General features: G+C 36.0%; 1 protein-coding gene across 1 annotated transcript; it reads left to right on the top strand.

The window, feature by feature from the left end:
- Window positions 1–6,860: 6,860 nt before the first annotated feature.
- LOC113324294 lies at window positions 6,861–8,863 on the top strand. The gene is made up of 7 exons (XM_026572614.1): window positions 6,861–6,944; window positions 6,996–7,058; window positions 7,163–7,548; window positions 7,606–7,663; window positions 7,818–8,311; window positions 8,443–8,527; window positions 8,678–8,863. Exons 1-7 carry the CDS (start codon window positions 6,861–6,863, stop codon window positions 8,861–8,863), a joined length of 1,356 nt encoding a protein of 451 aa, XP_026428399.1.
- Window positions 8,864–17,585: the final 8,722 nt, after the last annotated feature.

Genomic DNA, 17,585 nt, shown 5'->3' with positions numbered 1-17,585 from the left:
TGTACAAGTTCAGATTGACTAAGATCTAGATTACAAGATAATCACATTTTAGCTCAATTTATCATATTCGGATCCTGAAGGAAACCACAAAATGATACATCATCGATCTCTATGACAAGCTATAAGATGTCTATCAAGATAGACAATCTATGTTGGATCCCAGCCAATAAAATGTGTACGAATAGAGCTGCACATGGGTCGGTCGCTTCGGGTTTCACCCAAAACCACCTACTAACCCGCTAGTACTTCGGTTTTATAATTTAAAACCAAAACCGCCCGACCAATTTTCTGTTTGGGTTTAAACCCTGCCACTACGGGTTGGTCAGTTTTGGGTTTAAACCCGCGTTAACCTAGTTCACCTATAATGTTTATATTTCAGCATTTCCTGCCAGTTTTTTACCTGTAATATTGTTTATATTTGAACCTGTTAAATATATTCAATGATCTTTCATACACCTATACACATGTTTTTCAAGTTTAAACATACCTCTTTAATTTCTTAATTATTTAAACAAGCCAAACCACAACCATAAGTCTTCAAAGTTCAATACTAACAACAATACTTCAAATAAAAACAAGTTAAACAATCAACACTATCGGTTTTTTACGGGCGGGTTCGGTCGGTTTTAGCTTCAAACCATAAACCGATCCATCTATATGGGTTTTTTGATTTATAACCATATACCAACCCATTATTGGCGGGTTTGATTTAAAAAACCGTGGTTTCATCGGGTGCGGGAGGGTTCGGTTTGATGTGTCGGTTCTTGTGTAGGTTTATGCACAAAGTACATCACAAAGAACATAAATCTTCTTGTCTTCAAATCTTCAGTCTTCAATGTACTTGCACAAATAACTAGATTCCCTTATGATCAATCACGCACATAATGCAGTATATTAACAATGGATGATCATGAGCCTATCTTCAGATCTAACAATAGATCTGTACTTTTTCGATCCTTGATCTAGTTCGAGTGACCTTATATCAGTAGAGAAGGATCACGGAATAAACAAACTAGTGATTATCAAGGTTCAACTACCGTTAGTTAATCAAATCAATAATCGAAAACTAAAATAACAATACGGTTCTAGTTACCCACCAATGGTATTTCTAGACGTTTCTTGATTCCACAAAAGTCTTTAAAGAGCGGACGTAAGAGATTTTTCCTAATTAGGTTTGTTAGAGCAATGCTCGGTTGAACCCACAAGTTTTGTTATCTCAATCTTGTTGTCAATGTTAGATGATCAAAACTATATCTTGATTTCTAGTCTCCTAAGTCAGATCTTGGACTAGGATAGAATTTGGTAGTTGAGTATGAAACAACACCCTCGAAGAGTGAAGATCGACGAAGACATTTGGAGAACTTCTTTAATCAGGTATGTGAAGGCTGAACCATTCAATTTTACTCACTATATTACCATTCTATCGTATGAGACTATGTCGTATGACTTCTAGTAGATTTATTGCAAAGAAGAAATTTCGAGTCAAGCTTGTCTTGTTAAATATCTCGAAATGTAATTCAACATAGATTTTCAAAGGTCCTTAACAATATTTGTTCGAAATAATTTATTATTCAAGAGTTAATTTATGGATCAATTGAAAATTGCCCATGCATATGATTTTACCATTTGGGAATGTCTCAATCATCAAAAAAAAAGAGAAGTTCAGAACTTTTGATATTTCTGCTCAGGGTAGGTCGGCGAACCACTTCGCAAACCATAGATATCTGATTTTCAGAAATACATGGAAGGTTGGCGAACCATTTCGCAAACTACAAGTTCAGTTGGGGACATTTCACGAACTGTGGTGATCTGAATTCTTAATGTTGGTAGAAAAAGCTAACGTTTGGCGAACCCAGTTCACGAACTGTAGCACTATGACTCGTGAACTAGCCTTATGGTTCACGAACCGTTTCATCTATATTTCCTGTATAATTTAGCAGGTGCTCAAAGGCTTATTTTTTAAATATGGTTACCATTGCTATGAAATCATTGATCACTAAAACACTTATGTTTGTGCATCGTGATTTAATTTTTAAGTGTTTAAACGAACATCAAATTTCTTATAGTTCGGAAGGCATATTTGCCAAACAGAAAGGTCATTATACGTAGACGGTTTCGTGACCGACCACTGTGTATATTTTTATACTGTATTTTCAAGACTAATTCTCACATGCTTACTTGAAACCCTAACTAGAGTTTCATCTAAACAAAGAAAGTGTTTGCATGATTCTCAAGTTATCTTAGCTTGAATTCAAAGCAACCCTCGGTCTCATAAAACTATAAATAGAGATGCTCTTTCAATTGGGAAAATAAATCCCTGATACTTTATATCCTAGTTGATAGCTAAAGTCGTCCTCTATTGACTTAGGTTTCCTCTGAGAAACATAATTATGTCTACGACTAAAAGACTTCGCTTTGGGGATTCATGAATCCAGGTCCGACTATCTTTACCTAGATATATAGTATGTGCATCCTGATCTTGATTTTCTATTATCGGGGTTCTCGTAATTTCTTTCAGGCAAGATAGATAGAATCGAAAAGTTCTCTTCATCTCAAAGATTGTAATTCTTCAAGATAGATATCTGAAAACTATTATTAGTTGATAAGTTGACGATTGTTTTTGAGTGGTCATAAAGAATCCAGGATTCTCATTTAAATGAGTGTAAGTTTTCCGGATTTGTGAGGTTTGCAAGCTTTGTTTATTGAAAACAGACTTCCAAGCCTTGATCTTTGGTCAAATGTAAATCAAATAGGCTTTTCTGTTAGAGGAAGATTGGTATCAAAATTCTTCACCTAGGTCGAAGCAACTCTTAGGATGTAAAAGACGTCAGCTAAGGGAACAATTGCGTAGAGCCTTGCGTGGTTCAGGAGATGTAAGGAGCGCGACTTTAACTGAATGACTTGGAGAGTAGATTCGGTCTCAACTATATTCCAGTATGAAGTTTGATAGTAGGCCAGTGTTTGTAGCGTCTTAATACAATTTGGTGATCAAATTTGGACGAGGTTCCGGGGTTTTTCTTCAGTTGTGGTTTCCTCGTTAACAAAACTTCTAGTATCTTGTGTTTTCCCTTTCCGTGTTATATTTTTTATATTTTTAATAAGATATACACGAGTAGTACATATTCAATCTTAGTAGATACGTCCATATAATTGTGATCGATTATGAAATTTGTTTCTTATAGAATTCGTATCTTGAAAGATAGATAACAATTACTTGGCAGAATTCCGATTTGATTATTTGGATACGACTAGATTGATCTTGGATATTGATTTTTGATATCGTCCAAGTACTTTTCTTATCAATCAGGTTCACAGACTCCATACTCTATAAGTACAGATTGTTCACAAATACAAAATTATTTAGTGAATAAAGTTGTCTTAGAAGTATCTATGAGAGTTATAGCAAAAGCGAACATAGTCATGTAGAACAGTTTGTACACTTCTGCTAATACTGGAACTGGGTAGGTTTGCCAAACGGGTTTCCGAACCTCTGACAATTCATGAAGTCAAGGTACAAGGTTTTGTAAACCTTCGCAGTTCGCGAAAGTCAGATGGTAGAGGTTTGCAAACCGGGTTTGCGAACCTACCTCATTCCCATAATCAAATGTAAAAGGTTCGAAAATCGGGTTTGAAAACCTGTACAATTCACGGAATTCAGACCGAAATTGGTAAAACATGCAAGTATTTATACCTATCTCCAAGCATTTATTTTTCTCACATAACTAATTCGAAACATTCCCAATAGCCATATACAATATGCACTGTTGCTTGTGCAATTTCTAAATGATGAACTTGAAATAAAAATAGTTTGTGAACAATAAATTATTATATCTAAGATTACTAAAGATCTACGAACATCCATTGCTTGAATCATATTTCGAGATTTTAACCAAGAAAATCTTGAACTCGAAATTTTTTCTTTGCAATATTAAATCAGTAAAATCATACGACATAGTCTCATAAGATAGAATGGTAAATGTTGTGAGTAAATATGATAGGTCAGTGTTCAGATACCTCTTTGTTGATAAACTTCTCACAAATGTTTTCTTTTGTTCTTGAGTCTTCAATCTTAAAAGGTTATTCGGTGATGCCTGACACTAAACTACCACACTCTAATCCTAGTCTCAGACTTGACTTTAGTAAATTAGAATTAAAGATATAGATTTGTACATCTAACATTGACAAAAAGTTTGGGATAGCAAAAATTGTGAGGATTTGATACTAAATCCTGCCGCCAATGTTGTTATAATTAAAAGGATTATATGCAGAAATAGGCCTATTTTGGACCCTCACTTTCGTTTCTAGGCCTGTTTTTTTATTATTGCAAAACTAGGCAAGTTAAACGGGTTCCATCCATTTTTGTTATCTCGGTCAATTTATCGCGTTGACTCGTCAATTTATCCTCAATTACTCATGTAGCGATATCTCATGGATGTGGTAAGATTACTGAAATGTCCTTCACACGTGTGTGTCAGTCACATTAGATAAGATGTCCACGTGCCTCTATCTGAAAGCCTAATCTAACTAATACGACATCTCGAGGATTATTAAACGGCCATGATAGTACTTCATTGTTATTGTCGATAGCGCGGGAAGGAATCTGGAATAAGAGAAGACAGAGAGAGAGAGATCGATTCATTTAGTTTCTTCTTCTCTCTTGTGCTTCAGAGAGGGTTTTTAGTAGAGAGACAAATCAGTGAAACAGTTTTTTTTTAGTTGAGATTCGAAGAACAAATTGAAGATTTCCTGCTGGTGAAGATGCCGAGACGGAAGAACCGTTCTACAGAGAGATAAGAAAAAACCCTAATCTGTTGATTAATGGTCGAATTTGTTATACTGATAATTTTCGAGGGTTTCTTAATTTCAAAAATGGGTTTTGCTGATAATGATTAGTTGAAATTGATTTTTAGGGTTTTTTATGGTTTGTGTGATAATTGATTTCTAGGGTTTTTATGGTTCTAGAATTTGTCTGAGATGGGTTTTCCATAATTTGTCTGATATATATTTTGTTGTTCTTAATTGTAGAAAGCAAGTGCTTCAAGAGGTTACAAATGAGGTTAAATAAGACATATTTCCAACCAGAGATATTAAGGTGAAGGATCTAATCAACACTGCTATGTGTTTTGAGTTTAAGGGTTTGTCCAGAGAAGATATCGGTATAAATCAGTTAAAGTCTAGGATTAGTCCTATGTTGATACTAACCAGTAGGGAGACATTGGACCTTCTATGGTATGTTGATCCATTCCTACCATCAAACATCATTAATGATGTAGAGTTTTGGTTTTTCTAGGAAAATGCAATTGAAGATGAACATGGTTGGATTATATTGTATTTGCAAGTGATGCCACTAGATGAGAATGGTGAGATAGATGTATCTCAGGTTACTGCAGATTCACAGCCTCCTCCACCACAGATGATACCCAAAAGAATGTGACTCCAAAGAATCCAGTCTCTAAGACTCCACCTAAACCAGTTGGTTCTAGTGGTTCATCACCCAAGACAGTAACAAAGAGATTTAGGGATGGCAAGACAGTAAGAAGAAGTCAAAGAATACCTAAGATCAAGAAGAAGAATCCTACTAAAGTATATATTGATTTAGCTGATGATGAAGATGTTTCTGATGAAGATGTTTATATTCCACAGTTTACTCAACAAACACAAGCTAGTGTAGCTGAAAATAATTCTGTTTTGGAAGCTAGTGTAGCTGAACCTGAAGAATTGACTCAACGCAGTAATGCTGGTGGAGCTGAACAAGTTAATGAGATACCTGGATTTGGGGAATATTTCAATCAATACTTTTGGGTTCAAGCTACAACACAGGCAGAAGTGGTGGAAGATTTGTTTGCAATTGCCCAAGAGTACAAGAAAAGTGATGAGTATGTCCTGCACTTGAAGAATGTAGAAGAAGATGAATGTAATCCTGATGATGAGTATGTCTTGAACAATATATCAGACAAAGAAAATTAAGAGAAAGATATCAAGAGTTACAATAAGTTTCTACAAAAAGTTGAGAATGGGTATCTTTCAGATGGTACTGCAAGTGAGAGAAGTGATGATAAGGATGCTACAAGTGATGGTGATGATGCTGAAAGTGATGGTGGTGATCCAAAATTTGGGGAGGTGGACGTTGAGAATAACAAGGAAGGTAATTCATTCCTTTTTTTTTTTTTAACTTTATTGGGTTTGATTTTAGATTTGTTTAGTACTAATGCCCTTGTCTCTGTGGTTTTGCAGAGGACCATTATGGGGACTTGGTCTCTGACAGAGAAGAAGAAGGTAAATTGTCATTTGTTTTGTAGTCTTTTGTTTTTCTTATTTTTTGTTTGTTTGTTAATGTTTGTTTGAACTCTAACTGAATCATTTGTTTTTGGGAATTTGTATCAGAAATTAACAAGACTGATGGGCTTGAACTTATAGTATCAGAAAACAACAATACTGATGGGCCTAAATGTTCAAAGCCTCATGATAACACACACTTTGACGAAGACCATGCACAACATTTTAAGGAGGGGGAAGCTGAAGAGATGTTCCCTGAGGGAGTTACTTTTGAACAAGTGGATCCTTATAGCCTAGAGAAGGGAAACAAGTTTGTCAGCAAGAAAGCATTCAAGAAGCATTTGAGATCCTACTGTATAAATCATAAACATCAGGTTAAGTTTAGTGATTCAAACAACTATAAGATTAGGGTGAAGTGCATTCATAATCATAAGACCAAGTGTCCTATGTTCATTTATGAAAGAGTTATGAAGGGTGAAGGAACTACATTTACTCTGAGAATTTGGAATCTGAAGCACACATGCAATGGAAATGTTAAAGGGGAGAACAGATGTGCAAATCCAACATTTGTAGTTGATTAGTACATGGAAAGGTTGGAGACTCTTGGAAACAAAAACAACATCCTTGATCCTGAGTCATTGGCAAATGAGTTCAACAAAACAATGAAGGTGAACATTAAGTACCATACATCCTGGAGAGCAATAAATATTGTGTTGTAGAACCTTTATGGAAGCTATGAGGAGCAGTACAAGAAAATTCCTGCATTCTGCGAAATGGTGAAGGTAACATTACTTTGTTGTAATGGTTAATGTTTGTCTTTAGTTAGAGCAACATGACTTAATATTACAAATTATATGGCATTAACATTACTTTGTTGTAATTGCAGGAAAAAATGCCTGGCAGTGTAGCTAGTTTCTCATATGGAAGCACAGACAACACATTCTTGTCAATGACACTCTGCTTCAAGCCTGCTATAGAAGGATTCTTGGATGGATGTAGGAAAATCATTGGATTGGATGATTGCCATTTGTATGGGAAGTATGGTGGCGTGTTAATGGTTGCAACAGGTCTAGATGGTCATAATGGTTTACTTCCTCTTGGTATAATGGTGTGTAGGAATGAAATCATTGAGAATTGGAAGATATTTCTCAAAGACTTGAAAGTTATACTGGGTGAAGACTTGCATTTCACCATTATATCAGACAAGCAGAAGGGGATTAGTGAAGCTTGTGACAAATACTTCTGCTTGGATGGGCACAGATTATGTTTCAGGTAATGTTATATTATTGTTAATCTATTTCCTTTTTTAATATTTCCTAACAATATCAGTTCAATGACTAACTATTACTTGGCTACTTGGCAGACATTTGATGAAGAATTTCAAGAAGTATTTCAAGTCATACAACTTACATACTCATTTCTAGAATGTTGCCAAATGTTACAAGAAGAGACACTGTCATGTATTCTCATTTCTCATAACAATATAATGTAATTGCAAGTATTACAAACATGAGTTTGATACTATTTATGTTTGTTTTTAGCAACACATGGATAAATTGTTTGTTGAGGATGATAAAGTTGCACTGTATCTCCTAGATAAAAAACTTGAATGCTGGTCTAGGTCTCATTTCTCAAATGATAGCAAGTGTGAGCACATTAACAATAATTTCTCAGAATCTTTCAACAACATGGCCAAGCCCTTCAGGGATAAGCCTATCATTACACTTGGACAAATGTATGCTAGAATGGTGATGGGTCTTTTCTTCAAGAGGAGGAATGAATGTGAAAAGTGGCAGGATGGTCAGATAATGCCAAAGGCAATGAAGCTGATTACAAAGATGCAGGACTTAACTCATCTGTTTGAGTTAACTGGAGCTGTAAGGGGAAAGGTGTATGATGTCAAGAGTGTTCATGATGTTGTGTTTGTTGTGGATCTTCCCAAAAAGACATGTAGTTGTTTGCAGTGGCAGCTGAGGGGGTTTCCTTGTCAACATGATGTATGTGCTTTAACACCTTTGAAACCAAACTGGGCTGAGTAAGTCACACTCTCTTTTCATTCCAGAGTTTCATTCCTATGTTTTGATTTGTTATGTTCCCTTTATTTTTCCTTACTCAATCTTATAAACTGATAATTTGTATATGTGCTTGTATGATTTCATGTTGTAGCTACTATGACCCTGTGTACAGTGTGGAATATTACAAAAAGACATATGCTCCAGAGTTTGAACCATTATCAGCTGAAATTAACTGGGTAAGAGCATTAGTTTTATTAAAAATAAAGATATTGATTTAATAATAACAAAGATTCTTTTAGGGTTTCATACATGCTTTATATAGTACACAACCTTTAAGGGTTTCATATCTTAACCAATATATTCTCTTTCTTTCTTTCTTTGTATAGAATATACTGGTAGAGTTCATTAATCCTCCTGTTATCATAAGGAAAACTGGAAGGCCAAGGAAGAAGAGGATTCCTTCTTATGATGAAGCTGGAAGTGTGAAGAAAATGAGAAAGTGTAAGAAGTGTGGAGTTTATGGCCACTATGCAGTAACTTGTAGTGATGGAGAGGTTGGAAAGAATCCATAGGAAAACAAGCCTAGAACCTTTGTTGATGGATCAACATCATCTACTTATGTCCCTGAACCATCAAAAAGAAAGTACAACAGAAAGAAACCAGTTGTTAGTGCTTCTGCAGGTGCAGCTACTACCGCTAAGATGGAATGAAGAACAACAACAGTTCCAAAACATGTGTTAGTGAATCTTCTAAACAAGGTGCTGCAAAATCAGGCCAAGGGAGTAAGAGAAAGGCTTCTTCTCAACCTACTTTCAATCAGAATAACAAACATGTTGGATCTGTCAACAACAAAGTCACCTTCACAGTTGCAGATCCAAAGGGAAAGAAGAAGAAACCAAAGAAGTACATGAAAATCTGATTCTATGTTTGTGTTGGTTGATTTTGTGTTTCAATTTGGTTATCTTTTGTGAATGGATGAATGGATGCTTTTGTAAGACAATGCAAGTTCTGAAATTAAAATAAATTTATTATAAAATTGTTGCAGGCTACATTTTCAGATTTTTCTTAAATTCCTTGCATATTTCATACACTTTACCCTTCATTGTTTCTTTGCTTTCAATGACAAGAGCATCTGAAGACCATCTGAATGCATCACAAGATTTCTTCTTGCACACAAGGTATGCTATGTTGAAATTATGTTGATTTTTGCATATCTTCGGTTCTAATTGAGAGTTGCAGTGGTCTTTAAAGCATTTTTGAAGCTTCAATGGACAGTTTGTAACACTGTGATTTTCTTCTCCACAGGAAATACAACCATGAGCTGATGGAAGCTTGATTGGAAGTGTTGAAGAATGGGAAGAAGCTTGAGAAAACCACTCAAAGTAGTTGCAGGTAGGATTCAAGCATTTAAAGAACAACTTTCCATTACTTACATCTGTTTTAGACATCAACAAAGCTCTTACTCCATTACAAGGTACATGTTTACACCTTGAATAAACCCATGAACATGCCTTTGTTTCATGATCTTCTTCCATTTCACACACTAAACACACTATCATACTACTTGAAGTACTTGCTTTGTCATTCATACCACCACCCATTTTTTCAGATCTGAAAATGAAGAGAAACAGATTTATGTGGTTGTGGAGATGTTCATTTATAGACAAGATTTATGGAGAAGAAGATAAGACTGCCACGTACGCAGTGCCACGGAAGCAGTGCCAGGTAAGCGGTGCCACGTACGCAGTGCCACGCACACACTATGTGGTGACGTATACAGAGTCAACACACATCTGGTTGGGTCACAATAACCGGTTCAAAGGACTTTTAGGTATTTTTAGTTACATCTAACGTGCTAACTTTCCATCCATCACTTTTGGTCAAAACTTGCCTAGTTTTGCAATAAATAATAAAACAGGCCTAGTTTTGCAAACCATAAAAAAAACAGGCTATTTTTGTAAAAAGCCCTAATTAAAATAACTTTGATCAAGCCGAGATGAGCGTTTGAGCCATTCACTGAGGATGATTTGGTTGTTGAGCCACCATATTCCACATACAATCATTTGAAAACCTCTTATGGACTCACCTAAAAAGACACTTTGGCTTCTAGAGTCTAGATTTGTGTTGTGAATATTTTATTGTTACAAGTTTTTTGTGGACTATTGTGGACGTGAATTTTTGTCATAGGAGTTGATATACTATAATATTCTCGAGAGTCTTGTGGCATACATTTACAAGGTTCACGATATATTCCATGTCAGCTCTGTAGAGGTATTAGCTCTTAGGGCATCTCCAACAAGATCCTGTAGAAATCCAACAATTTAGGCTCTTAAATTTCTTTAGATTTTAACAAAAAAAATATTCTCCAACAGGTAAATGCGAGGATGACAGTGACACCTGAGGTAGTTATTTAGACATCATCTAAGCTATCTGAAAACGCGGGGGTACCAAGTACACCACCAACTTTTTCGTTCGACAACCTGTATGGATAAAACCTTATATGAATGCAAGTAGACCAGCTTAATGATCCTTGACAATATGTATAAAGAGTTTATATCTTTATCTCTTCCCAATCAGTATTGTATATAGATAAAGGAGTATGTGAACCTGATTGTTAAGAAGAGTACTTGGACGAACCCAAAAATCAATATCCAAGATCAATCTAATCGTATCCAAATAATCTAATCGGGATTCTTGAATTCCGATATGCAACAATGATGTAATTTTGCAGTGGTAAGTAAAGTGTTCGTTTCTCGGACTTGTTGAGACTGATTTCAGATTTAAAAATAGAAAACAATAAAAATAAATAAAATATATACACAAGGTTTGTCACAATGTCGAGAGATTACTGAGACTCAGGATTCCACCAAACCTCATATCATGTGGTTCAACAATCAATTCTTAGACAATTATAGCTCTAGTTTATTGACTCTAATTCTTTGCTAGGGTAGATTTTAAAAAGATTAACTGTAAATCACTAGCATGATGCATCAAAAGCACTTAGACCAAGCATACATCATCATACGACTTCACAACTAATTAAAAAAAATCATAAAACAATTAAATCAATGCAAAAAGTCATGAAGAATCATTATAGTTACCAAGAAATTGTGAAACATGGCTTCCTCCGTCATCCCAGTGTTGGAGTTTAGCTCCTCATATTATTCACGTTCTCAAAATAGGTGTTTATAGCTCAAAACTGTGAAAAACAAGAGAAAACTAATAAAGCAAACAGTTTGCAACGTTAGAAAGGCGTTACAAACAGATGTTGAACGGGTTGAACTGTTACAGAGAAAAGATGACAAGCTTATGATATATGTTGTCTATTATTGTTGAACAACGATACTTCTGTTATGCTGTTTGAAAAAGACTGCCTCTGCGACTGTCCTTGTCTGTCCAATGTTCTTCAGCTTCTCTTCTTACCAACAGCAGGTGAATATTCCTGCAACTTCACCTGTGCTTCTCTGCTCCCATTCTATCGACCCCAAACTACTCGATGGATCCTTCACTGAGTCCCAGCACCTCTTATATACATCACAGCTGCCGAATATTCCCAAATATAATTTTTCTTTTTTTTCGACCAAAAGACTTGGGATTTCCTTCCTTTTTATCTCTCGTAACTTCCAGATTTAGCAGCACCTACCGGATAAAATATCACTTCCCTGTTTTACAGAAGATTTCATGCCTTCATTTTTGATTCCAATACGTCACTCATCCCTGCCTTGTCGCAACAGACTCAAACCGATCGATATGCACCTTTATTCTCTTTCCTCATAAACCCGATATTTATTGTCCCCTGTTTTGTCGAGATTCTGTAGAAATCTTCTCTTTTTTCGAACCCAATCCAATTACCAATCCTGTTTGGATTAAACAGGCCCAAACCAATCCTTTCCAGCGAGAAAAATCCGACAACAACTCATCAACTCGATCCAGAAAATTCATGCAGTATGCAGACGCGATACAGACGAGTATAAAATCTTCCCGCCAAATTCGATTTGAGTTGGTGAATAAAGGGTGTCCCCTTATACAGTGGTGGACTCCATTTAGCCACTGGGTGTAAATAGCACATCTGGGGTGCAAATAACAGTGGTACCCCTTAACAGTTGTGTGCTCCTTGTCCAAATTGGGGTGCCTTTAGTGATTTTCTCCCACGAGCGCAAATACCACTTTTCGAGCCAATTTCACCGCAAATGCTTATTCCTTCAAAAACACCTAGAAAGACATAAAAAACCATCATAAATACAAAATTGAGCATTAAAAATAGATAGAATCGAGATCATATCAGACACGAAAATGTTTCTATCAAATACCCCCAAACTAATTATTTGCTCGTCCTCGAGTAAATCAAAAATAAAATCCTAACTCACTGTCGCAGGCATCGTCGATTGCATTTAGCGTATGCAATAAGCCTTTAAACCCCTAGGTGGCCCTAGTGGCCGAGTTATAGTCTTGGAAGGGCTTACAAGAGATATACCCACAAAACCTTTACTCCATACCCTAACTATCTACGCAAAATCTTGGAAGGCACTAAAGAATCTCCTTGGTTGTCATCCTTATTGACTACAGGAGGAAGTACCCTGATGCGAAATTCCAATTATTGTACACGATTTTGCACTCAAGGATACTAAAATTCATATATAAGTGACAGAGCTCTACTCAGATAGTCGCACTATGGACATCAATATCCGGAGTCAAAACTAATCACATGGATAGATCAAGAAGATGGATATAGAGAAGAACATAGATGGTTTTTATGTTTACTAGGTGAACGGTGTTTCTCATATCTGTCTGAAGGCCTCCGCCAAAATGAACCTATCCTAATGGACTGAGATACTAGTCTGACTAATATCAACACACTGGCATATACAAGGATACCAGTGGTGGATAATCCTAACTCTAGGTCAACACAACTGGCATATACAAGGGTTCCAGTGGTCGACTTCATTGAATTTATTCCAGTTGGTCTGATGGTCTGGTCTCAATTTCTTTTCTTCTTTTTTTTTGTGTCTCAATCACTCTAATTCACCCTAGCATTGGTAACAACTTGAATCGTGATCCCCACCTAATCACTTAGAGAAACATAGTTTAAAAACAAAACAAAATAAAAACAGAAGTGAAAAGGACTCAACGAGATATGGTGAAACTATCATGTTATTTCTAACACCTGAGCTCTGTGTTTTTATGAATAGACTCTTTAGATGTTGCCATCTAGTCAGATTGGTTCCTCAACTCCTACAACCAAAATGCTTCCGTCCAATTAGATTGGTTAGTGCCATCCTTAATAGGCATAAATTTCTAGGCTCTGGAGTTTAATTGTGCAACTAAAAAGTTTCTCCTATACCCCCAAACTTAAATCTGACATTGTCCTCAATGTTCCAAAGGTGAAATTAAAAGCATGAACAAGGATAAACTGTTACCATTTGAAGCAAAAGAGATAAGGAAAGATATTACCGTGTCGCATGAATATTGGGTTACCTCCCAAGAAGTGCTAAGTTTAATGTCTTCAGCCAGACTAAGAAAGGATTAGTCACCTTATAAAATCATAAAGTAATAGCCGAAATATCTGTGGGTCATCAAAACCAAATAGAGCTATCACAAGTAAAAGGAATCTGCAACCTGTCAAGAAAATAAACAAATAAAACACACCCTTGTCTAGTTTCCTGTTTAAGACAACTACATCTAGCTGTGGTTCAAGTTCAGGTTCTATAACTGGGTCCAAATAAAATATTTTCATGGGTTGCGTTTCCTCGTAGCTAAGATCCGATTCAGGTATTAGAGTATGGAAAAACTCAAGTAAAAGCTTAGAAGCACATAATAATAACCTGAACAATTGCGGATCTTTAAAGTCAATCAGTTTTGACTCACACATTTGACCACGATGAAAGTGATGGTCAATCTTAGGTAAATGTGTCGTTTCTAATATCCTAAAGTACTTAGGTTTAGTCTCAAAACTCAGTAACTGACACATTTCAAATTCATACATCCCCACATTTGGAAGAAAAATATTTCGTGGGAAAACAAAGTCAATCTTGGTGTCATAGCCTGGGCAAACCACATCAACCAGAGGATTGGTTTCTAATAACTGAAATTTCTTGTGGACATCACTAGGTTCAGGAAAACGTATATGAAGATAATCTTTTAAAATGGTTGAGGCACATATGTCAAGTCCCAAGTGAGGGACCTTTCTAAGAGTTAAATCACATGGAGAATGATAATCACCCCCAAACTTAGAGTTTTCAGTCTCTCTAGAAAGACTAGTCACAACTTCCCTAATTTCAAGGTCATCTAATTCATGAAAATGGTCAATTGATTCTTCTAAGTCAGGTACATCCTCACTCATCTCGACGAGTTCATTTTCTTTTTCTAAGTCTATTGTTTCTAAATCGCTAGACTCAAAATATACTCATTCCTCTAAACCATTATTAGCTTCGTAATTAAAAGGAAATACTACATCATCTAAAACGGGGGTATCTCTAGTCAAATCCTCGTCCTTTTGAATAGGTGAATAATTATTAAAATTATTTGGATTTGAACTATAAATAATATTATTATTAAGCTCAGTTGGAGTAGCAAATTCCTGATCACTATGCCTATTTATTTAAAATTCTTCATCAACACTATCCTCATCATAATCATTGTAATAACATGAAAATGGTTGAACCTCATCTAAACAACTAGTGTAACCAATTTTATCCTCGTCATCCTGTTTATGCAAATAACTATCCTCATTTTCAAGGGTATTATTGGAGACACTGTATTGAAAATTAAGATTATTTCGAGCAATTCTTTCGCTCGTCTCAACTATCAGCTTGAGGGATTCCTCTATAGAAAGTTTTCTTTCGTCATAAACTAAGTTGTTCATCTCAGCTATCCTACGTGTCGACTCTTCTAATTTCCTGAGAGACTCTTCTAAAGGAGAAACCGGTGTGTATGTGGATAGTAATTGGGCTCACCATGGTATGGACCATAATCTTCAAAAGGCTGATGTTCCCAACCGGTATTCACACTATGATCAAAGTAGTAACGTCCATTTTGAAACTCAGTCGGATATTCGTTGTATTGGCTATTGTAATACCAGTTCGACATTCTACTGCAGGGGTGTGAATTGTCACACAAAATAAAACCCACTGACAGGGGATTCATGGGTGGATAGAGTCTTACCTCCCGTACCAGACGGGCGATGAACGGTTGAAGTCGACTAAGGCCACCGACTCCAATATCAGTGTAAGAACCCGAGGGGCCGAGACAGTATCGTAACTGTCGTCCTTCCCTGCAAACAGTTTATATTTAATTTTTAACCCTTACTTAGGGTTTCAAAATAATAATAATGTCCAGTCCAAAAATAAAGACCAAAAATAAAAATGTCCAAAAAGGAAAAGAAAAATTACAAAAATAAAATCCTATTTACAGTTTCTAAAAATAAACAAACTAACTATATACAAAATCTTCTTCTTCACTCCTTTCGGATTCCTCTTTTCTTTCCTTCTTTGGCGATGCTTTCCTTTTATAGCAATTTTTCTTTCCTTGTAGCTTCGCTCCAAATCTGAAAAGAATCGAAAAATACCAAAACGCGTAAAAAAGAACAAAAAATAATAAAAATAAAAATAAACCTAAAACAAATCTAAATACAAATCCGCGTAGGCGGCGCCAAAAATTGATGTAATTTTGTAGTGGTAAGTAAAGTGTTCGTTTCTCGGACTTGTTGAGACTGATTTCAGATTTAAAAATAGAAAACAATAAAAATAAATAAAATATATACACAAGGTTTGTCACAATGTCGAGAGATTACTGAGACTCAGGATTCCACCAAACCTCATATCATGTGGTTCAACAATCAATTTTTAGACAATTATAGCTCTAGTTTATTGACTCTAATTCTTTGCCAGGGTAGATTTTAAAAAGATTAACTGTAAATCACTAGCATGATGCATCAAAAGCACTTAGACCAAGCATACATCATCATACGACTTCACAACTAATTAAGAAAAATCATAAAACAATTAAATCAATGTAAAAAGTCACGAAGAGTCATTACAGTTACCAAACAATTGTGAAACATGGCTTCCTCCGTCATTCCAGTGTTGGAGTTTAGCTCCTCATATTATTCACATTCTCAAAATAGGTGTTTATAGCTCAAAAGTGTGAAAAACAAGAGAAAACTAATAAAGCAAACATTTTGCAGCGTTAGAAAGGCGTTACAAACAGCTGTTACAATGGGTTGAACTGTTACAGAGAAAAGATGACAAGCTTATGATATATGTTATCTATCATTATTGAACAACGATACTTCTGTTATGTTGTTTGAAAAAGACTGCCTCTGCGAATGTCCTCGTATGTCCAATGTTCTTCAGCTTCTCTTCTTCACCAGCAGCAGGTGAATATTCCTGCAACTTCACCTGTGCTTCTCTGCTCCGATTCTATCGACCCCAAACTACTTGATGGATCCTTCACTGAGTCCCATCACCTCTTATATACATCACAGCTGTCGAATATTCCCAAATATAATTTTTCTTTTTTCGACCAAAAGACTTGGGATTTCCTTCCTTTTTATCTCTCGTAACTTCCAGATTTAGCAGCACCTACCAGATAAAATATCACTTCCATGTTTTGCAGAAGATTTTATACCTTCTTTTTTTATTCCAATACGTCACTCATCCCTGCCTTGTCGCAACAGACTCAGACCGATCGGTATGCACCTTTATTCTCTTTCCTCATAAACCCGATATCTATTGTCCCCTGTTTTGTCGAGATTCTGTAGAAATCTTCTCTTTTTTCGAACCCAATCCAATTACCAATCCTATTTGGATTAAACAGTCCCAAACCAATCCTTTCCAGCGAGAAAAATCCGACAACAACTCATCAACTCGATCCAGAAAATTCATGCAGTATGCAGACGCGACACAGACGAGTATAAAATCTTCCCGCAAAATTCGATTTGAGTTGGTGAAGAAAGGGTGTCCCCTTATCCAGCGCTGGACTCTATTTAGCTACTGGGTGTAAATAGCACATCTGGGGTGCAAATAACGGTGGAGTGCCCCTTATCCAAATTGGGGTGCCTTTAGTGATTTTCTCCCACGAGCCCAAATACCACTTTTCGAGCCAATTTCACCGCAAATGCTTATTCCTTCAAAAATACCTACAAAGACATAAAAAACCATAATAAATACAAAATTGAGCATTAAAAATAAATAGAATTGAGATCATATCAGACACGAAAATGTGTTTATCGAACAACTCTTGTCTGCGTTGTGGTTTGAATCCAATATGCAACTATTCTTGTCTGCGTTGTGGTTT

Source organism: Papaver somniferum, chromosome 11 (genome assembly GCF_003573695.1).
Source record: "Papaver somniferum cultivar HN1 chromosome 11, ASM357369v1, whole genome shotgun sequence".
NCBI lineage: Eukaryota > Viridiplantae > Streptophyta > Magnoliopsida > Ranunculales > Papaveraceae > Papaver > Papaver somniferum.
Note: the sequence above shows the minus strand (reverse complement) of the source record. Positions and strands in the feature narration are given on the sequence as shown.

Excerpts from the sequence above, each read along its gene's own strand:
- LOC113324294 (XM_026572614.1), top strand. The coding sequence starts at position 6,861 with ATGGAAAGGTTGGAGACTCTTGGAAACAAAAACAACATCCTTGATCCT. Across the intron at positions 7,059-7,162 it reads CATTCTGCGAAATGGTGAAG|GAAAAAATGCCTGGCAGTGT; the intron begins GTAACATTACTT and ends TTGTAATTGCAG. Across the intron at positions 8,528-8,677 it reads TATCAGCTGAAATTAACTGG|AATATACTGGTAGAGTTCAT; the intron begins GTAAGAGCATTA and ends TTCTTTGTATAG.